At 41.9% G+C, this 22786-nt stretch overlaps 1 protein-coding gene across 4 annotated transcripts in view; it reads right to left on the bottom strand.

Moving 5' to 3' along the window:
- Positions 1-22786, bottom strand: part of SDK2 (sidekick cell adhesion molecule 2) — a 482261-nt gene that overhangs the window by 71441 nt on the left and 388034 nt on the right. For all 4 annotated transcript variants that reach the window (XM_075216839.1, XM_075216840.1, XM_075216841.1 and 1 more), the window contains 6 exons: positions 18784-18960; positions 18510-18646; positions 11307-11454; positions 9627-9767; positions 6471-6652; positions 5611-5726 (listed from right to left, as the gene is read on the bottom strand). In XM_075216839.1, coding sequence (XP_075072940.1) covers positions 5611-5726; positions 6471-6652; positions 9627-9767; positions 11307-11454; positions 18510-18646; positions 18784-18960 — 901 coding nt within the window. The remainder of the gene's footprint in view (positions 1-5610; positions 5727-6470; positions 6653-9626; positions 9768-11306; positions 11455-18509; positions 18647-18783; positions 18961-22786) is intronic.

Below are 22786 nucleotides of genomic sequence, written 5' to 3'. Positions count from 1 at the left end.
GAAGATGTTGTGTCCACAAGTCTCCCTTGGTGCCGGAGAAGATGTTGTGTCCACAAGTCTCCATTGCTGCCAGAGAAGACATTGTGTCCACAAGTCTCCATTGCTGCCGGAGAAGACATTGTGTCCACAAGTCTCCATTGCTGCCAGAGAAGACGTTGTGTCCACAAGTCTCCATTGCTGCCAGAGAAGACGTTGTGTCCACAAGTCTCCATTGCTGCCAGAGAAGACATTGTGTCCACAAGTCTCCATTGCTGCCAGAGAAGATGTTGTGTCCACAAGTCTCCCTTGGTGCCGGAGAAGATGTTGTGTCCACAAGCCTCCATTACTTCTGGAAAAGATGTAGTGTCCACAAGTCTTTGTTGCCGGAGAAGACGTTGTGTCACACAAGCCTCCATTGCTGCCAGAAAAGTTGCTTTCACAAGTCTCCATTGCTGCCGGAGAAGACGTTGTGGGATCCATCACCGGGTCCCATCGCTATGCACATGCATGACCTTAGAGGCTCATGTGCAATAGCCACACCGAGGTCACATCCTTCTTTTGCTGGCAGCATAAGGCTGTCGGTGGGGGGGTATTTTGCATGCTTTGAAGGGTGGTTTAGCCAGAGCTCACCAATGAGCCCTTACATGGTAAATACAAATGGCAGTACATACAAAATGATACCTACTGCTGTCCACTAGTCACCAATGTTAAATAGACTCCTATGTGTTTTTCTGGCTGTTCACTGGCCCAATCAAATAGCCATACAGAAAAGTAACTCACAAGGCTTTAGGAGAGGAATAAGGTAAATGTATGAAGGGCTGCTGCAGTAGTATGTGCCAGCTAGCTCCCGATGCCGACTTTCAGTTACATGTAGAAAAAGTAAATGAGCAGCATTTAATTACATTATAGCTGTATAGATTTGAAATAAGTTTGTATTTCGATATAACTTAACCCTTGTCCTCTGATCTCCTTGCCTGATCCTTTAATGGGATAGAAACAGTAAGGAGTTCTTGGTTGCCTGTTATCTCCTGATTTACGAGACACATAAAGCTATGTAACTGCCAGGACTGAAACAGGCCAAGAGCAGCTAATTAGACAGTGATTTTAGAATGGAATTTCCTAATCAGAAATACTAATTACAATTTAATATGGATGTTAAATATCTTCATTGCTATCGAGTTCTCGGCCAATTACATGCACATACTGCATTGTACAGGATTCATGTAAATGAGTATAATTAATGTAAATGCTGATTAATTGCAATAGGAAGTAATCAAGGGGCCATTAGGCCATCCTTTCCTTCCCTGTATCGAATAGCAATAATTCTTTGTTAAATGAATATATGAATTAATTAGCATCAAAAAGTGGAGTTTGGGGAAGTCATGTCAATGTATAATTGTGACTGGGAATTTAGCTATTGCAGTTTGTTCAAGTAGTTCCAGCAGTGTGTAGGAATACACTTAGTACATTGAATGTCATTTACCAAAGTGCAAAATTTTAGACATGCAGTACAAATTACTTTTTGCAATGTCATGCATCTATTTTATGAGAGTATGCTAATTTTTTCAGTATTTGCATATCTCAGCACGTCATTATGACAGCATTTGATCAGAAACGCTGAGAGGATGGGGGCATTCCTAGAAGAATCCCTGTCTGCTCCTTCTGTCGCTGACCTCCCTCTAGAATGTAAGCTCTCATGGGCAGGGTCCTCTCTACCTTTTGTCTCCTGTCTGTCAGTCCTGTCTGTATGTCCAAGTGATGCAGAGCCATAACTTAGAAGTCTAGCGCCTGGGGCGAGAAAGACAAATGCCGCCCCCCTAGCACTCAATTTTAACCAAATGAACCTAAAATATTCCTAAATTGCGCCCCCTTTCAGCGTTGCGCCCTGGGCGATCGCCCCTGTCGCACAGCCCGAGTTACGGCCCTGGTTTGATGATGATGATGAATGCGGGATATGCACACTTGCGCAACTGGTGTTTTGCCCAACTGGAAAATGAGATTACATTTAGCAGGACATGACATTGAAAGAGTGGAGAGAGTATTTTTACACGGACTTTCCTTGGTTACTGATGGCAGAGCCAAGGATATTCTTCCTTCCAAAAGGACTTAATTTACACATCCTTGGAGGTGGCGGAGATTGGCCTCAACTTTTAAAGAGACATTCTGCACCTTCTAGAAGAAGTTTAGATTGAAAATTACATATTTCTACCAATAGATCCATGAAAGTGTAATAATGCATTGTCACGGGCACTAGGAGTCTTTACCCAGGGATCACCAGGTGGTAGGCTTACCAGAGCAATATAGATGGTAATAGGGTACTCTGGTAGCTGGGTGATCACGGACCAGGAAGCAGCAGATGATGAGATGCTCAGGAAAGTCTATGACTAGCAGCACTGGTAATATGGAGGTAATAGTACACGAGGAACTGTAGGACAAGGACACGTGAAAGGTAGTCAGTGGTCTGCGGTAGCAAGTTGTACCACTGCTATAGTGAGGAGGAATGTCCAACAGAAACGAGGAGGTGATGAGAGTCAGCGGTCTGCGGATAGCAAGTGGTACCGCTGTCTGAGGGAAGGAGTGGAATCCAAGTGGAGGTATCCGGGGAGTCAGTGGTCTGCGATAGCAAGTTGTACCACTGCTATGTGAGAGGATACTGGAACAGGTGATACTGGAAACAGGGATCAGCGGTCTGCTACTAGCAAGTTGTACCACTGAATATATATGTGAGGAGGTGCACGGGGAGAGACTGCAACACAGGATATACACAGGCACCTTATACACGATCCACAGTAACATGCACAATATATATATAAATGACTGAACAGGACTGCAAATATAGAAAGTCTCTTGAAGTAGTCCAGCACAAGTTAACACAGTCAATGATGGCAATAGACTCAGCGGATAGCAGACTCCAGAGGAGAACCCACACAGTCCAGCAAGATATGCAATACACCAGCACAGTCAATGAGAAGTATGCATACCGTGGTTCAGAAGCAGGCAGTCAGATAGGAGTGCAGCGATACCTGAGCGGCAGGAGGCCGGCTGGATGAGAAGTCCCAGGATAGATGAGGCAGCGGTCTAGTAGGTGCAGCGCACAGATAAGTAGACCAACAGGGACACGAATCCAGAGGAATCAGTAACACGTGGAACTGGACTCAAGGAGGACCCAGGAGAGTGGAGATGATCCAGCAGAGGAGTAGTTGATAAGATATAAATCCAATGCTGACAGGAGGGTAGACCAGCGGGACACGTGAAGGCGTGGAGAGCGGATCAGCAGTAGATGGGTGATAGCGCGGTCAGCAGCAGCAGGACTCTGTGGTACACGGAGGTAACCAGTAGCAACCAATAGTTGTCAGTAGCGATGGAACACGGGAGAGCAGAGTAGACCAGGAGCTGTTGATCACGGAGAGTAGCAAATGGCAATGAGAGCAGCAGTCTCGAGGAAACACAGGAGAGCTGAGAAGAGACTGCAGTGCACAGGGGCAGCGGATAGGTATCAGCTAACTTGTCACGATGATGAACACAGGCGAGTTGTAGGCTGGAGGCTGTAGTGCACGGAAGCAGCGGATAGACATCAGCTAACAGTCACGATGATGAACACAGGCGAGTTGTAGGCTGGAGGCTGTAATGCACGGAAGCAGCGGATAGACAACAGCTAACAGTCACGATAATGAACACAGGCGAGTTGTAGGCTGGAGGCTGTAGCGCACGGAGGCAGCGGATAGGAATCAGCTCACGGACTTGATGAGGAACAGGTGAGTGGATGTAAAGTAACGGTTGGAGTGCACAGAGGCAGCGGGTAGGAACCAGCAAACAGTCACAGTGAAATATAATAACGTGATGTGGATTAGAGGACTGAAGTGCACGGAGGCAGCGGATAGGAATCAGCAACCAGTCACAATGATAAGTAATAGCGTTGAAGTGGTTTGGAAGACTGTAGTGCACGGAGGCAGCGGATAGGAATCAGCTAACAGTCACGATGATACAGTTGATGGTAGAAATGGTATGGGAACCACAGTAGTAGAAGTGGTTTGGAAACCACAGAGGTAGAAGTGGTTTGGAAACCACAGGAATCAGCAGCGCTGAAAACACGAGGAATACAGGAACACCTTCAGAGACTCATAGGGAATGAGACTCCAAGATCAGGCAACGTGGTGTTGACCACAGGTGCTTAATATAGGGAGGTTGCCTGATCTGCCAATTGAGTTAAAGGGACATACACTGAAGTATAGGAAAGGGCTGCGCATGCGCAGACCCTCAGGATGGAGGACGGCCACGGTTCCTAAATGTCCGGGAAGAGGCACTCACGGTCCGGTGAGTGACATGCATTCAGTGCAATGTGTATAAACAGATCCAGTAGTGTGTAATAATGCAGCCAGTGCAATGTGTATTATGGTGGTAATCAGATTACGGTGTAGATAACACAAACAAAGAAGTTTATGGACAAAATATGGCCGAACGTGGCTTCTACGACATTAAAACAATCCATACTTACATTTTTAATGACAATAGAAGAATCCAACTGTGTTCTGAACCAACCCGTGTATAAATAGATCCAGCAGTGTGTGTGTTAGATTGAAAATTACATATTTCTACCAATAGATCCATGAAAGTGTAATAATGCAGCCAGTGCAATATGTATAAATAGATCCAGCAGGATGTAATAATGCAGCCAGTGCAATGTGTATACTGTACATAGATCCAGCAGTGTGTAATATGGCAGCCAGTGCAATGTGTATACTGTACATAGATCCAGCAGTGTGTAATAATGCAGCCAGTGCACTGTGTATACTGTACATAGATCCAGCAGTGTGTAATAATGCAGCCAGTGCAATGTGTATAAATAGATCCAACAGTCTATAATAATGCAGGCAGTGCATTAAAACTCTGACATTAGGGGGTAAATTTACTAAGCTGTGGGTTTGAAAAAGTGGGGATGTTGCCTATAGCAACCAATCAGATTCTAACTGTCATTTTGTAGAATGTACTAAATTAAATGATATTGAGAATCTGATTGGTTGCTATAGGCATCATCTCCACTTTTTTCAAACCTGCAGCTTGATGAATTTACCCCTAGGTATTCAAACTACAGTGAGCCAAATTTAACAAATAAAACAACAACAAATGTGTAGATTATGCTGCAAATCAACAGGACATAAACTGTCAGAAAGTTTGTGTAAATAAATAATGTACATAATTGTATGAATACATTACATAAAGACACACAATTGTAATGTACGAATGCAAATATAAGACATATCTTGGAATAGTCTATCGCTTATGATTTTCCAGCTGTAAACTGTTGAACTATAAGTCCTAGCGTGCTTTTCCAACGTCAACCTAACAGGCACTACTGGTACATGTATTTCCACAACAGCTTGATGGCCACAAATTGCCAATGCCTGGTCTTGTAGTACCCTGTTCTGTGCCAAATAATCAATGCCAGAGCTCTGCAGAACTAAATACTGTACAAAAGTGTTCCTCAATTGTTTTATGAACAGTATTTATTGATTAAGGAGAATTACAAACTTCTCTCTCAGATTGTTTAAGTGTAAATGTTGTCTTTGTATGGAGACTTACGGTGCGATGAACTAAGATTGTACTGTTTATGAATGTTGTAATGTACATTACCTTGTATCCCTGGTTGATCCCATTCACAAACTGTGGGCTAGGTGGACTCCAGGTGAAACGGATCGTGGTTGAATTAACAGCCTCTACCTTTACGTTTCCAGGAGCTACAGTTGGTACTGAAAGTAGAGATGAGCAGGAAAAGGTCACTTACATGCAACACAAAGCTGTTTACAGAACATAACTAAACCAATAAACAATGTTATTTGCAATTTTTATATATTTTTTTTCTCCCGCACAAATCACAACTCTTAGAGGTAGTAGTTTCTACTGCTACCTCTAAGAGTGTCAACATTCTAATTAAACTAACTACAATCTCCACCGCATCCAGGGCTCTCCAAACACTTGTACAGGCCAATAGCCAATGACTCTCAATTTCCCTTAATCCATTGATAATTCAAAGCATTTTGATATTACAGTAGCAATTAAATACAATGATTCATCTTTCTGGTTACACAAAGGAAAAAGATTTGCACTACATTAAAATAAGTATCCACCCAATAGTCGTAGATTGTCAGCTCTTCAACAACCTTGCAGCCAGGGGTATTGTGCAGGGTCCTAGACACTGTCCTTTCAGAATCAGATAAAGCAGAAAACTGAATCACGAGGATCCTCGACATATGCATGGAGCAACATCTGGGCAGTATGACTGAAAATGGGCAATTTTTCAGACATAATCGCTCCATTTATGGCTATTTACAGTGCACTTGGCTTGGTATAGAGACACAGACATACACTACATAGGAATATAGTATCCCGACATATACTGTTCCTAATGTCTGTTCAGTAACAGAATGGTTAGTAGGGTTCCAGCTTCCCCATTTGACAAACATACACTGTTACGATGTTCCAGGTCATCTCACCTCCCTGCAGGGTCCACTCAGTTACTTTCACACTGAACACTCCCAGTCCAGCACTATTATATGCAGCAACCTCAATCTCATAATTGGTCCAGATTATGAGGTCCTCTAGGAGCACGCTGTTGATGTCTGGACTGGACAGATTTTTATACTGGTAATCCGCAGGCAAGCCAGAGAGGCGGTATCTGTAGAGATAATGACAGTGAGTACCTCGAAAAGAGAACAGAGAACAGTGAAACAGGGGACACTTTTTATCCTGACAGTGCTGACACCAATCATTCCCTCCCCAGCTCCCTGTCAATACATATATAGACAGTTTTTCAATGTTTATCTAGATGATGCTGACACTAATGCCCCCCACAACTCTCTGTCAACCCATAAACAGCCAGCTTCGTTATTTCTGTTTGTCACTAAGGATCTATTTACCATTGTTGGCTAGTGGGCGGCAGTAATTACCATTTGGCATCACTGCAGATAGTAGAGATACAAAATGTATTACTGCTGCTATTTACCATGCCAGGGCTGCCAGAGAAAGTGTCCCTCTGTAGCTAGCTAAGGCAGCGATCTGGGACCTAATAAGAGATCTAGAGCAGTCTTGCTGGCGACAATGGACCCCATTAAAAAAGGTAAGCTAAGTACAATCTTAGTCTCTCAAAGATTGTATGGGGACTAAGTAAACCCTTTATGCAGTGAGCTGAGAAAACAACTTCATAAATAGACCCCTTGCCTCCAGCTCCACATAGCCTTCTCCACTTATAATAAAAATGTACCTCTCTCCCTTATATGTCTGATGTACCCCTCTCCCCTTATATGTCTGATGTACTCCTCTCCCCTTACATGTCAAATATGACAATTGCTGGCTTTGTCATGGTTGCCAACCAGGTACTGGCTTTGTGATGGTTACACGCCAGTTGGTGGCTTTGTGATGGCTGCCAGCCAGTTGCTGACTTCCTGATTCCATTTGCCTGTTGCTGACTTTCTGATTGTTGTCCCATTCCTACACCCCTGACGGTAAAACATACTGACTGAACAGCGCCTGCTACACCTGTCCTACCAGCACAGTGGAAGTTAAAGAGGTAGCCAAGCGTCAGATCTCTTTCATTCACTGCATTCAGCAACTTTTACTAAATGCGTAGTTTTTTTTCTGCTTATGCTTGTTGCTCCTATATCCAACACAGATCACAGAGCAGAGAAGCAGAGCACAATAAAAATATATGAAGTGTACTGACACACATGCTAATAGCTATTAGTTATGTTCCATACTGTAGTTGGATTGCACTGTGACTTTTATCCGTCTGTGTAAAATAGTGCTATCCCATTGTTCAATAAATAAACAGGGCAAACATCTCTTCCAGCGTGGCTTTTGGAAGTTGTACTTAATTCCAGTCTTAATTAAAAATAAATTGAAATATTTAATCTTTCTTTTGTATATTTGATTATTTTTCCCCCCATATGAGCTATAATTGTTATTTGCACCCACCGCATGATGCTCTTCACACGTCTTCTGTTGTGCATATGTCACAAAAAATATGTTAATATTTTCTGTGTGTTTCACAATAATTCTCCCCACAGCTCATCACTATTAATCTGTTTCTCGACAATCTGCCTGCTCTCCTCTTGTTTCCACTCATTTCAGCCTTTCAATGACCTCACTAATCTCATAAAACCTCTTCACTTCACCTCTCTAATACTCACTTCCCATCACAGTCCCCTCTCTCTATAACTCGTCACCTACAGGTCTCTTGTTAAACTCTTCTCACTGTGCTATCTTCTTGCATTAGTGCTATGCTTGTGGCTCTAACTAATCCTTATTTTCCTCACAACCTAGCTAAAATAAAATAGTTGATCTGCAAGGGTAATGCTCTGCATTGCACTAATTAGGCCTATTTATTAATAAATGACAATGGGGATGGTTTTCTATTGCCACTTATTGCAGCTATAGAAAACCACCTATCACTAGGATTTATCAAGTCAATATCACTGGGGCAGCTGCCTCAGTGATATGGGCTCGGGTGGGGTAAGGCTTTACTTACCACTTCACCAGGCCAGTCTTGGGGGGATATGTGCAAGCTATCCAGTCGGTTTGTGCAGTGGGCCTCCACCGAAGCCAAGTATTTTTATCTATTTTTTTGGTCCCACGAAAGGGGGGTTTAAGAGGGAGGGCGCTGACAGCAGCTCCCAGACCCTGGACAGTGTGTCACATCACAAATTGTCACACAGCCAAGGGACCTCTAAATCTCGCGAGACTAAGAGCTTCCCTGCTCACTCTGCAGGACGTTTCCATAGGATGGATGTCAGCATCACAAACACAGCAAAGGTAATGTGGGCTGGGGCGGTGCCATAATGTGTCTTGGGGGGGTGATAATGTGTCTGGGGGGTGACATAACATGGCTGAGCGGCGTGATGTGTCTGGGGGCTAGCATGATGTGTCTTGGCGGGTGGCGTAATAAATGTAATGCTTTATTTTTATGTATGTATTATATACGACTTGGTATGACTAATGGGTGACATGACATGACTGGTGGTAGAGTGATGTGACTGAGATGGTGTGATGTGTCTGGGGGGGTGGGGTGATGTGGCTAGGAGGGACATGATGTGGCTGAGGATGGCATGATAAATGTAATGTTTTATTATAAAATATGTGTTATATATGACGTGATGTGGCTGGGGAGGTAGTGGTAAATGTAATATTTTATTATAATGTATGTATTATATACTGCGTGATCTGTGTTATGTACTGTGTTTAATTATTGCTTGGATTTCCATGTTTAGATTTTCTAACAGGTCCCAATATTCCAGGATCCATACAAGAATCCAGTACCAGGTTGTGAAATCTGCAATAACAGGTAGGTGAGAGCAACATTGTTTTAATACATAATGTCATGTCTAAAGAGAGCCACGCCCATGTTGACCACTCCCCCAACACTATATGGTCACACCTCCTCTTGGCAGCGCTGCATACACATACTACAGTGGTTCAGATAAGTACACTAGTTTTTTCTTGAAACCTACATTTGATCTTTCTTTATTGCATTTATTGCTGATACATAACTTGCTGTAAAGCTTCTCATAATTTCAGCTATACCCTTATGGTTTTATAAACAAGTTGTCCAAGCATTGGCCTTCTCTGCCGCAGCTAAGAGATGATTCGTCACCCACCTGATGACATATCCCTTCAGGATGCCATTCTGGCGATTCTCTGGGGGTGTCTGCCACTGGATCATGATGGACTGGTTGGTGCGTCCACTGGCTATAACATTTTTAGGAGGGGCGCTGGGAGGCTCTTCAGGAAGTGTCACTCTAAGGAGAAGAAATGCTGCTCAGATGATAACCAAGGATAAGCTCATATTAGCATTATTACACTGATGGCAGAATACAGGAAAATAGGCTGTTCGGCATTGTACGGCAATTTCATCCCACTGTTATCTTGCAGATATTTTGACAAAGAACAAAATATAAAGTGAAACTCTACATTATGATCATGAAAAGTTTACTAGGAATATTTATCAAACTTGGCTACGCCGTAGCGGCAGTGCGGGCTGAGCTCATTTCAACAGAGATGCGTCTCTGTGATAAGCGATGCTTTTCTCCGCCACTAGAGGAAGTATTGGGAGGCCAGTGTAGACAGTGACAGAGAACACAGAATATTTAGTAAGCAGGGCTGTCTACTTTATTAGACAAACTGTGTGCAACTGCATTGCATGAAAGATCAGCATCATTGTTTGAATATAAACCTAGAAATACTAAACTTCCATACCTTAAGTGTATCATACTTTCATTTACAGCCTTTAAACAGATGTATTTATACTGTAACACTTCAAATTAGATATTATATTCCAACACTACCCCCTTCAAATCAGAGGTGAAATTGGTGAAAATTTAATAGTGGCGGTATGAAAATTGTAAACCAATGGAATTTGATAGTTTTACAATGAGGGTAGTAGGAGAAGTGGCGGTATGGCATACCACCGTATACCAGCGCACTTGGACCACTGCGTAAAATCCCAGTATGCATTGATTTGTAATTTATCAACAGCGGGGAACTACAGCTTTTCTACGACCGCTCAGAAAACTCTTGTATCTCAGTTCTCTTTTTCTATACCTTAATCAGATACCACTGTGTCAGAGGGTGTCTTTCTTTTTATACTACTAGACTGATTGCTGATCCTGTCTTGTCTTTCTGGTTTGCATACAATGCCAATAGCAGTTATGACGAAGGAGACATAAGTAATATACTTTGCCTTTAAAGAACGAATGACCATGGTATTTAGGTAACATATCAAAAATGACAAGAAGCAGCATGCAGCATTCCCGGCCATAGCCCCCTTGCAGTGAAAGGGTTATAGGTGTGCAGAACTTAGACACATAAGATGTGTTCAGCGCTCTAATATATGCATCTCTTGACTCCATGAATCACAGGCTCAGGAATTTAGTGCAGCTGCACAAAAATCCAGGATAATCCACTGAGGGAAAAGCTTCACAGTTACTGAATCTTTTACTTATCATAAAAGCAGGAAAATAAAATAACTTCTACACTACCGAGGAGGTAACCCAACTTCAAAGTGCCTGACATCCATCAGAAAACCAAGATCATTTACAAATTCTGATTACGTGTGACAAAGTATGTCCCTATATAATGGGGTCCCTGGACACACATGAAAATCAAATAAAAGTAAACAAAAAGAAACAACAACAGACCCCCTTTTACCACTTGGAAGAATATTAAGAGAAACAATAGATGCACCATATTGTTATGCTCTTTTGCAGGTGGCAGACACATTTCCAGGGGACATTCTCTAATGTTTGCTTATCTCTGTAGACTGCATTCTGTATTCCTACCGTAGGGTTTCTTTGCTGAACTGCCCTTTGCCAACGTCATTCACAGCACAAAGACGGAACTGGTAGAAGCGAGCCGGAATGAGGTTCTTCACAACAACTGAAGTGTATTCTGGATCCATGTTAGCAAACAAAATGGTCCATGGGGCACCTGTGAAAACAAAGCAAAACATTCACTAATCTGATCCAAAATTATTATAAAACAGTAAATAATGTATTAACATGCGACCGCCACTTGTGCAAGATGGGCGATCTTTCTATATGTAAAGTCTTCCAGCTCCCATCCACTGACTGCCCACCTGATGCCACACCAGTGGGCATATCTGGGGCTGTTTTTAGAATTGACACTGCTCAAAAAAATACCCAAATAAGCGATTGCTTACTTGACATGTCTATTTCCCTGTCTCCTTCATTATTTGTACTGGAACAACTTGGTGTAACAATTCAGGAGCAGATAAAGGAAATTAAGGGTCAACATTCTCCAGTGAAAAATCGGGACAAATTAGGTGAGACCACACCCCTTTCCTGTAGGCTAACCCCCTTTTCACCACCAAAAATCAAGATTTTCCCATGAAAATCAAGACAATTGAGAGGTAGCACATATCTTATCTAACCCTGTTCACACAAACAAGTGGAGACTGTAGAAAGGGTATGCAGAGACTGACACACTACAAACAGTATCCACTGCAGACCATTTATCCTATTTACAAAGAAGCACACGTGCTGCTTCACTGATACTCTGCCTATCTTCACTTAGTGGTATATTTACTACGTGGTGGTTCCGTAGAACTGCCGATTCCCGGAAGTCATTTTTTAAAACAGCACTTTTATTAAAGACAAAGCCCATTGGGTTTTGTCTTTAATAAAACTGCCATTTGAAGGGAATGACTTCAAAAGCGCTGGGAATCAGCGGTTCTTTGGAACCACTGCATAGTAAATATACCCCTTAATCTTTTCTCACAATAAATGCTGTAAGTTCAAGGCTGGGTAACAACTATTCACTCAAGCCTAGGGAGGTAATATTTCAGAGACAGCAGACTGCTCGTTGCTTCCTCATATTACCACATTTTCTTCTTATGCATTGATATATTACCATCTGCATTTTTTACTGCAACATTTTTTCTGTTCTTCTGCTGGGACGGGAGAGTATTTTTCCGGGAACACATTCCGGTCAGCGTGAAATAGACATGGTAATTGTAAACTACTGGTAGACCGACTTCCCCTTTTTTATACAGGTTGGTCGTGGAAGTTTTGGGCCAAGGATCCATGAAGTGCAGGAAGCAGTGCTCAGCTGCCTGAGCCGGCATGTAAAAATGTGCCTCACTCATGCCATATGAATTATTATTATTATTATTATTATTATTAATTTTTATTTATAGGGCGCCACTAGGCGTCCGTAGCGCCGTACAGGGACAAACAAAGTTACAATACAAGGTTAGACAGCACAGTACAGTAAACAATAAGCACAGTAACTCGGTGAGCTCAAAGCACAGCTAGAGGGGCGGGGGAGGAGAGAGGGGAAGGTCCTGCATACGGCTGAGCCCGAGAGGGAGGGCCCGGATGACAGGGAAACCTCCAGAGGGAGAGGAAGGAGCGAGAGGGGACGGGGGGAGGGGAAGAGGGTCCTCGAGGAGGAGGGCTAGGTAGCTTGAGAGCCGAGTTAAGAGTGGTAAGGACAGGAGGAAAGATGACCCTGCTCAGAGGAGCGTACAATCTAAGGGGTGGGGTAGACAGACAGAGAGACACAGGGGAGAGAGGGAGAGATAAGGATAAGGGAAGGGGAATGAAGGGGAAGAGGTAGAAGAAAAGGTAGGAGATTAAGTGGGAGACTGGAAGGTTATAAGAAAAAGGTGGGTTTTTAGAGCCCGTTTGAAACTGGACAGATTAGGGGAAGTTCTGATAGAGGGAGGGAGCTTGTTCCAGTGGAGGGGGGCAGCGCGGGCGAAGTCTTGGATACGCGCATTGGAGGAGGTGATCAGGGGGGAAGAGGAGAATAATACCATAAACATTTATATACAAGTTATGTGCACTTTACATGGCAAATATTGTCATATTTAATCATTAATAGATCATCAAACAAGGTACATACCACTAATTTAAACTTTTTGAAAAAAATAAAATAACTAGCTTAAAACTTGCTATGTGAGACAGCTGCCTTTGGTGGCCTCATTGTAGAAACACCCCGGAGTGCAGGGAAGGTTGGGGTCATGGCCTTTCATAATTAGCCATAAAAACCTTGAATCCATAAGTGCCCTCTCTCCCAGGATTGAGAGGACTGGACAGGATCATGTCATTAAGACGTAACTGCCATCAACAAGCACCTCAGTGAACAGTGAGTGAGTAGGGAAGTGAAGAAGTGAAGTGAAAATTTCTGGCATCGTATACCTTACTCTGTCCGCTGGATGATGCATGTGTCATCTCCAAGCCCTGCCAAGGTCTTCATTTCCTACCTTCTCCCGGAAGAAAGGTATGAGAAGAGTATGCTTATATTTGGGTTAGGATGACAAACTTCCAAGCCTGTTACCACCTCAGTAGCAGCGAATGGGCAGGTCCATGTCCATACCCTGATGGCACAGTGTTGGCAAAAGTATAACCATCATCTAGCATAGGTTAAGTCACCCTAGAGTTCTGTAGTTGACGTCAAAGAACAACTTCTAGCAAGATCTGTCAGTGGCTAGCAAAGGTCTCAGAGCATTGAGCTTTAATACCAGCATGCAGATGATTCTCTGAACATGTATTTAAGATAAACATATCTCTTTTAGCACTTTTTTTTACGCACTATAAACACTGTTCTGCAAATAACTGCAGAAGAGGAGGCGCTGCCCACAACAATCAATCAGATCGTAGCTGATATTTTCCTGGAACAGCATCGGAAATTAAAGCAACCCTCTGATTGGTCTGGAATGATCTATTCCACATGCAATGTGATTGATTTCCCCATCTCTACTATACTTTACCTTGGGGCACGATCCATTGTTATGTGAAATATATTTGTGTTTGAGGTTTTGTTCAACCTCTTGTGAATTTCAAAGCTTTTTTTCTCCATCTCTCCTCCGAGCTATACATGGTAAGGTCTATGAATCTTTCCTCTTGTGTTTCTTTATATGGCTACATTAGTACTAACCTGCCATTGTTCAGCTCATGAATTCTGCTCTTTTAGCATCGTAAGCTGGTCGCCTTCTCCCACTGAGAAATGTACATGCAAGTGACAACATTAACACTACAGTTGTAAGAGGTATTATCATACTCTTTTCCTGTAAGGGGCATTCCAATGACATAGGGAAAACAACTTGTTTTTCTCCCCACACAGATGTACGGAGGAAGATAAATGAGGTCTACCGTCTATGGTAATCAGAAAAGGGCCTGCTCTAGGGGTTCAGTCCTTTGGGGTGTAAGATGGGATATAAGATCTGCATATGATATGCGCAGGCAGGCGAAAGAGATGCTAAATCTCTCTGAAGGCACCTCATAAATATGGAATGAAACTTGCAAGGCAGAGATGCCTGCAAATAAGACAGGGCTTTGGTTAACCCCATCACGGCCACCTGGGAGGGATCTTGACAGCAGCTTGGACTGCCTTTATGGTACCCTGAGTCCCCTTGGTGGTTTTCCATTTCTGCGACCACTGAACTAATGCTTATTTTCATAATATTACTTTATGGAGAAGTGGAGTCACAGATTTTGTCTGGTAGTAGTTTATGGACCTAACAAATTCTCAATTTTCTTTTGTACTACATACTTACACTATCATCAGAAACACAGATTATCAACGAAAAATGCAGAGTTAGAACAATATTATTTATCTCTCTTTAAAAATATATGCATGTCTACTTATATATTATACTGACTTGTTTATAAAACTGGTCTGGGACAGATTAATATGGAAGCTGAAGGGTTAGTGTTATGATCTAGTTTGTTATTCCGCTCTGTGTCTTGATGCTAAGCCATCTATCTACAGGACGTGCTTATCTGCACAATACAATGTTACTTGGAGCTGTGTCTTTCATACCAAGTAAGTTTGTGTGCCATAAAAATGGAAAAATTCAATTTACAGGGAAAAGAAAGCAGGTATGGGATAAAGACAGCAAGGCGGCTTTAAAGATGCAGTTTGTAGCAACACAAATAATATGATTAAGGGTAGCGGATGTTTAGATTTTAGTGAAAAGATACCCTCTGACCCTTTCTGAATTGGCAGCAATAATCTCAGCTGTACAGGTGGCGTCTCAGTTTACTTACTCTTTTATATAGGAGAACTATGATTTGCCATTAAAAATTAGATGTTGGGAGAGAGTGTTATTATTTAAAAGTTACAAGCGTACTGTTAAGCATTTTATATAATATAATTAAGAACCTTTTTATAAACTGTAGATTGGATGATGATTTGTTAAAAAAAAATGATGAAGGCCTTTGCATTAGCACATCTTCTTAAATAAAAATTAGGTCTTTGTATGCTAAAATATTATTGTGATGGGGTGGGCTTCCTATGCCATCCCACTCTACCATGCTTTATGGGGTTTCACCAACAAGTTGTAACTGACTGTCCTACTCGTGCCACTTGGCCAAACCAGCCACACAATGACAGAGTGCCCAGAGTGACAACTGTGCACCTATGTGGAGTCAGTTGTAGGAAGGTACCATCTGCCAACACCAGGCTCCTTCACCAGCACCTAGAATCACTTGGGCAATATGGAGCTCCTGTGGCACCTCTGTGCTCCTTGCTCCAGCTTACTTCCTGGCTGCTTACTGTAGATCAGGACAGCTGGGAAGTGGGCAGAGCACTAACTCAGGAATGATGGGCTCAAGTCATAGCAGCCGAGGGATGGTTTGAAGTGTGCACGTTAATCTGTTGGTCACAGAAACGCATCAGGAACCTGCGTCTCACAGGAACATGCTGGACCTTAATAGTAATGGTGTTTATTGGCTCATATAGCTCTTATAAGAGCTGTTCATTTAAGTGTATACACACACTACGGCTGTGCACCGTTACTCTTTTTAATATCTCTTCCAGCAAATGGGTAACACCACTAATGCTCCTCTAATTAGATTGTGCAACTTTCTGCACCACCACAGATACTGCCACCTTAGGCTACCTCGCCAGGCATGTACTCTTTAAAAAACAGGTGCATTTGCACAATATTAGGCGTATGACATCACAAAACATAATTTCCGCTGTGAGTACATTTTTAATGACTGAGGCAATTAAAATATGTACAATGATCAATTTCTATTGAGATTGGATTTATGTTGTGTATAATGCGCACAATTACTGTGTGCATGTACAGATATGGAACATACTCCACAGAAAGCAGCAGCTTCCAATTCTCTGTACAATGCTTCCAATTCTTCTTTAACACTCACGTCAGATTACGTTTATAGGGGCGGAACGGGGCAAGGAATGGGCGTATGCATATAGTCAAATACAGTAAGGATTCAAGCTATGAGCATCTCAAAGGTACGTGATTTTCAGTCGTACGCTTGCACCAGCTACAGGTTTGGTGTAAGTGCCAATTACTAGTGATGATGACTGTGTATACATGCTAGAACATGTGTTTGTAATCTGGAGCAACTGTAAATGTGTATTTTATGTACAGCAGACATTAAGAACATCCTAATAAATGTATGGAAGGAAATAAAACTTTTTTTAATGTTTTGCCATTATTATTAACAGCTGACATTACATGGTAATTTTCTCCTCTGATGAAGTTATTCTATAACGATAAGTGTCAGGAGTTCATTTTGATTGTATAGATGATTCACTAATGCAACCTTATATCGAACTGATAAGCTCTTGAAGTTTGGAGGACAGAGTTGCGACGACCATCTCCAGGTCTCAGGACAAGTCACTTTTACATGACTGTCCACAATTACAGGCACCAATTGCACCAGGCAATTCACTCACTCATCCAAAGCTCTGAATTAGGAGTCTGCGCACCTAGAAACAGTGGAGAGCTGTGCCCGGGATTTAAGTGAGCGGATCTTAGCCGCTGCAGGGTCCTGCTGGAGGGTCTCACCAATACAGCAGATCATTAGATCTTATGTGGTTCAAACCCAGAGTGAGGAGGCTGCCATATTATTCTGATGTCTGTGAGGAGTAAATCAACCTGCTACAGTACAGAGTGCACCCAAATGTATTATGGACATATGATGTGTTATAACCTGGAGAGTACTCTGCAGTTCAAGTAGAAAATCGATTTGGTCATAGTGATTTACATATACAAATAAAGAGCAAGCATTAGAGACAGTCTTTAGTTACCACAAGCTGGGTTATTCAGAGCACATTTATATCAGCTGACAGTAATGCTTGTGCTTGTGCTATTATTCAGCTATATCCAACTCTGTTTACATTTACAACTAATATATGTGGAGAAGTGCTAAATCTGAAGCCATTCATTGTGTGATTCCACAGATTAACAGCAGAGGATCCGGACATATATACTATATATCTTGCTATGTTTGCATATTTTCACTAAGACGATTATTTAGATACTGTATTTTTGAGCTCCAACTTTTTGAGTTTGTCATTATACATGTTGTGCTGTGGCATGTATTTGAATTTTTATTTATTTTTTTATATATATTTTACAGTGATAACATATGTTTTGTTATGATATATGGCTAAATAAATTGTGTTTTGGATTTACCTTGTGTTGCACATGCTATATGAAAATTATATTGTGCACACTTTTTAAAAATTTACTGCACTCTTTGAGGTTTTGTTGGGTCTATATTTCAGGGGTGGGGTATGCAGTCTCCCTCCTTTTGCAGCAGCTTGACTACAAATTTTATAATTCCTTATTGATTAACAACTGCCATTAATTTAAATATTTATATTTTTGTGACTTTCTATTCCACATATGTATTGGACGTATCCTGCAGTGTATTGTCTGTTAGAGCAGAGCAGACCTAGACCCATATTCATCAACAGATGTATTTTCAGATCTGCTCCTTGTTGAATTTGGACGCGCTTACATCCAATGTACGTGCGTTTTTTTAAAAAACGTACATTGCGTTCGTTTTGCGTTTGTTAATGAATCAGGCCCATAGACTGAGCCGTCATGAACATTAGTTCAGTGCACTAAATGGCAGTGGCTATAGTGTTTGCAGTTGCTGCTGTCATATAACATATGACAATGATATGACTCCTCATTCATATAATGTATACATCTTCCCTGCGTCTGTAAAGTTTTGGATGCTTTATACACTTACCATTCTCAGTAACCTCCAGGATATAACGAATCAGTGGGCTATTTCCATCAAAGGGTTTGATCCATGTCAGATTAATAGATCTTGGCTCTGTGGTGCTCAGAAGGGCAACTGGATTCTCAGGAGCATGGGGCAATTGTCTGGAAAGAAAGAAAGACACAAGAATCAATAACAGGTCCCTTGGGCACTCATAGGACGTCTTGCTGGATGTTAACACACCACACATATTTTATCTTGACTTAAATGTACAGATAAGGGTAAACAGAAATGCCTGTACCTGACTCGCAGGTGAGCACTCCTCGAATCATTGCCCCCCACAGACAGGATGCGGCAGGTGTACATTCCTATGTCTCCTGACCACGTCTGGGAGATGTGCAAAGTGCCATTCTTGTCCATTTGGATTCTGGGTAAGTTATCATAACTCAGAGGAACCCCATCCTTCTCCCACATATATCTGGGACAGAAAATAAGACAATGCACATAATGTGATCAGTGCCATATATTGAATAGCTGCATGACTATCTCAGAAGTGGTCACAAATTCAATTGCAGAGGTCTGTGAAACTGAAATGAGCAAATAAGCCAAAAAATGGGTTTATTTAACCTTTATTCAATACAGAAAGATTGGAAGTCCAATCACACCTTAAAAACAAAAATGTTTGAATGTCTAATTGGTGGAAACAGGCTTTCAAATCTATGCAGCCAGTTTGACTGGCTTACTAAATTTCCCAACATTGCAACAAAATGTCAATTAAACAATCATTCCAAATAAACACAAACTGATTTGATTCCTCAGATTGGAAAATCTGGTTGGCTATTGATCTCATAGGCATGTCTGAGGTATAGCCATTTAGACAAATTGGCAAATAACTATTTTTGCAATTTGCATGTATCTAGTTATATTGTCCACAAATATAGTTGTTGTTTTCTCCAGCTAATTCATCTCGATTAGCCCAGTTTCAAATTGTCTCAGGGACCCCTACAGTACGTCCTAAGTGGGCCATATTGATATGTTTGATATAAGGAAAACATAAGAATAGTGGATTTAATTTTGTTTGTGTACAAACCAACCTTTATACATATTAATATAGAATAATATTACTTATTTATAGAATGTATTACACATAATATGTGCATCTCAACTCAGCAGGAGATTATATATCTATATTTCCAGATCAGCCCTTACTACCTCAGTTCTACACTTGCTAGGCACATGATTTAACAGCGTTCCAAAAATAGTATAACCCAATAAAAACAAAACAATCTTATGTATAAGGCTAGTAAAGAGAACTATGAGGTTAACATGCAAAAACTGAATCTGAGATGAATGAGTTGATTCAATCATATCTACCAGCCCCACCCTGCCCAGTCCCCGTTATTTTCCCAAAATTCAACAAGAGGTTTCTGCTTGAAATGACACATATGCTGTAGAAGGGAGAATTAATATCATCAAATAAAATATTCACTGTGGATGAAGTTAAGTAAGATTAATTTTTTAACTCCTATTAAATTTTTCACAGAGTTCACTGTGGGTTTTCTCTCCCCCCGCTGTCAAGAACCAATTAGGAATGTTTAATTTTCCCTCATTATTAATGGGTGAAATATAAAAAGAAATAAGATTGTGTTAATTAGGCATGGGTCCTCTTGAGCTCCTGCCTGGTGCAGGGTTATGTGACCCCATATTACGACTAATTATAACAAAAGAGACTAAGAGATTAAAGGAAACGGTAATATGAACAGTCTAGAAAGCCATCTGGCAGAACCTGAAGTCTCTGGAGTTTGTCTGCATCTGGAAAATGGCAGGAATAATAAAAAGAAAAGCCTAATATGTGGGTTCAAAAAGCAAGCCCTAGAAAGAGGAGGAGAGTGTTGAAAAAGAAGGAGAGGGAAGAGAGAGTGGGGGAGATTGGAAAGAGACAGAGAGGAATGGGCATTAGAGACAGAGAGTGATATGAAGAAAGGAGGAAGGGAAAGAGAGAGAGGAAATGGAAGAGTGAGGGGAAGAGATAAAATGATGGGGAAGGAGAGGGAAGAGAAAGCAAAGGAGGGAGAGAGATGGTAAGGGAGAGAAGGGGAGGGAAAGAGAAGGGTGGAAGAGTGACAGGGGGAAGAGCTAGAGAGTGGGAAGAGCAAGAGAGAGAAGAATGAGAGAAATCAAGAGAGGGGGAGAAAGAAAGAGAGAGCAGGAAAAGGGAAAGACAGAGAGAGAGAGTAGGAAGAGAGAGATAGACAGGGGGAAGAGACGAGATAGACAGGGGGAAGAGACGAGATAGGAAGGGAGAAGAGAAAAGTAAACTTGGGAGAAAGCGGTAGAGAGTGGAAAGAGTGAGGTAAACTGAGGGAAGAGCGAGGGGAAGCGAGAAAAACAATACAGGAGGGGGGATAAGCAAAAAGATGGGGTAGGTAAAAGAGATGGGGAAAAGCTAGAGAGGGTAAAGCGTGAGAGAGGGGGAGAGAGGAGGCACATTGCTTGGCATTGCTACCTCGCAGTGCTGGGGTCATATGTTTGATTCCGACCAGGACCCTATCTGTATGGTGCTTGTATGTTCTCCCTGTGCTGCTCTATCACCACCATCTTAAACCATAGAATTAAATATGTCCTTGAGCTTTATGTAAGTATTGCAGTTACGTATGCAATGATGTATATGGCCATAAGATTGAGCAGTACAACCACTGCATGTGGCGGCCCTCCTCTATTTAATTTTTACCATACCGCCAGCACAGATATTTTGATCAGTTAATAACAATGCACAATGAACTCCAGCGTACAACTGGCCTAAGTTATCATCCAATTAGAGCTGTTGGGTGTTTGGATAATTGCACTGGCAAGCAGGGTCATCTTAACAACATTATGGGCCCCTGGGCAAAGCAGTGCACTAGGGCCCCTACCTACCTACCTGTATCAGATACTGTGTCTGTGCCCTCCATTATTATTCTATTTCTCCCCCATCACTTATCTTTCTATCGCTTTCTCTTTTTTCTTCTTTTTCTGTCGCTTAGTTGTCCGTCTCATCGTGGCTCCTCCGTGCTGCGCTCATCACTTAAAATGTGGGACGTGATGTTGTCACGCCTGATATTCAGTGCAAGTGTGCAGCACGGAAGAGGGAAACAGGGAGGGGGCCGGATCACTACTGCGTGACCGCAATAAGGTAACTTTATTTTGCTTTTTTCTCTTTATTACTTCAGAGCCCTGCCTATGGGGCGCCCTTGCCTGAGGGGCCCCTGGGCAGTTGCCCAGCGCGCCTAATGGGAAAGACGGCCCTGCTGGCAAGTGGTACTATGGACCCCAATTATCTGTCTGAGTCCACTGTACAAAAAGCAAATAGCTATTACATCTGAGAATGAAGACAGTGGTTAAAGAAGTTGGTGGTGATAGAAATCATGGAAGGTTGGTAGGTAGGTTCTGTTTATATATTACTTGGAGACAGATACTGCTCTACCCATTAGACGTGGTAGCAGACATAGATCTGCAAATTAGGCCTGGCACTAGACATGGCTCTGCAAGTACTAGATATAGTTATGTCTATGAGGCTTGGCACCAGGCATGGAGCTGAAAACAGGACTTGGCACCAGATATGGACCAGCATATTGAACTTGCCATAAGATATGGCTTTGCATATAAGGCTTGGTGACAGATAAGGCTTTGCATATGAGCTTAGAAACCAGATAAGATTCTGCCTATTGAACTTTCTACAATATATGACTTTGCATTTAAGACTTGGGGCTAGATTTACTAAGTTGCGGGTTTGAAAAAGTGGGGATGTTGCCTATAGCAACCAATCAGATTCCAGTTGTCATTTTGCAGAAGGTACTAAATAAATGAAAGCTAGAATCTGATTGGTTGCTATAGGCAACATCCCCACTTTTTTCAAAGGATCCTTCTTATTAGGCTTGCCACCAGATATTGTTAAACATTTTTCACTTGGTATCAGATATGGCTCATTATATGGCATCACATATGGTAAATTTATTTAGGACTGCTTACACTTTCAGTGCCTATGGAGTCTGCCCTGCTAGCTGCTTACTATACCAAGACTGACTGCTGTGCAGACATATGTATTCTGCTGTAGTTCAGTGAATATATAGCAAGTCAGGCTTCAAGTGGCACTGAGAGGAACATTTATCATCTGCAACAGGAGCTGCTAATAACTTTATTTTTAAACGCAGCAGCACACATCCACTCCAACTGCATTGGATAAAAAGAGGTGCGGAATAGTAAAACAAATGTTCGGCAGACTGTGCATTGGGGGTTTTGTATTGTACTGTATTATGTATTTTGTA

This window comes from Mixophyes fleayi, chromosome 6 (genome assembly GCF_038048845.1).
Source record: "Mixophyes fleayi isolate aMixFle1 chromosome 6, aMixFle1.hap1, whole genome shotgun sequence".
Lineage (NCBI taxonomy): Eukaryota > Metazoa > Chordata > Amphibia > Anura > Limnodynastidae > Mixophyes > Mixophyes fleayi.
This window is presented reverse-complemented; position numbering and strand designations above follow the sequence as displayed.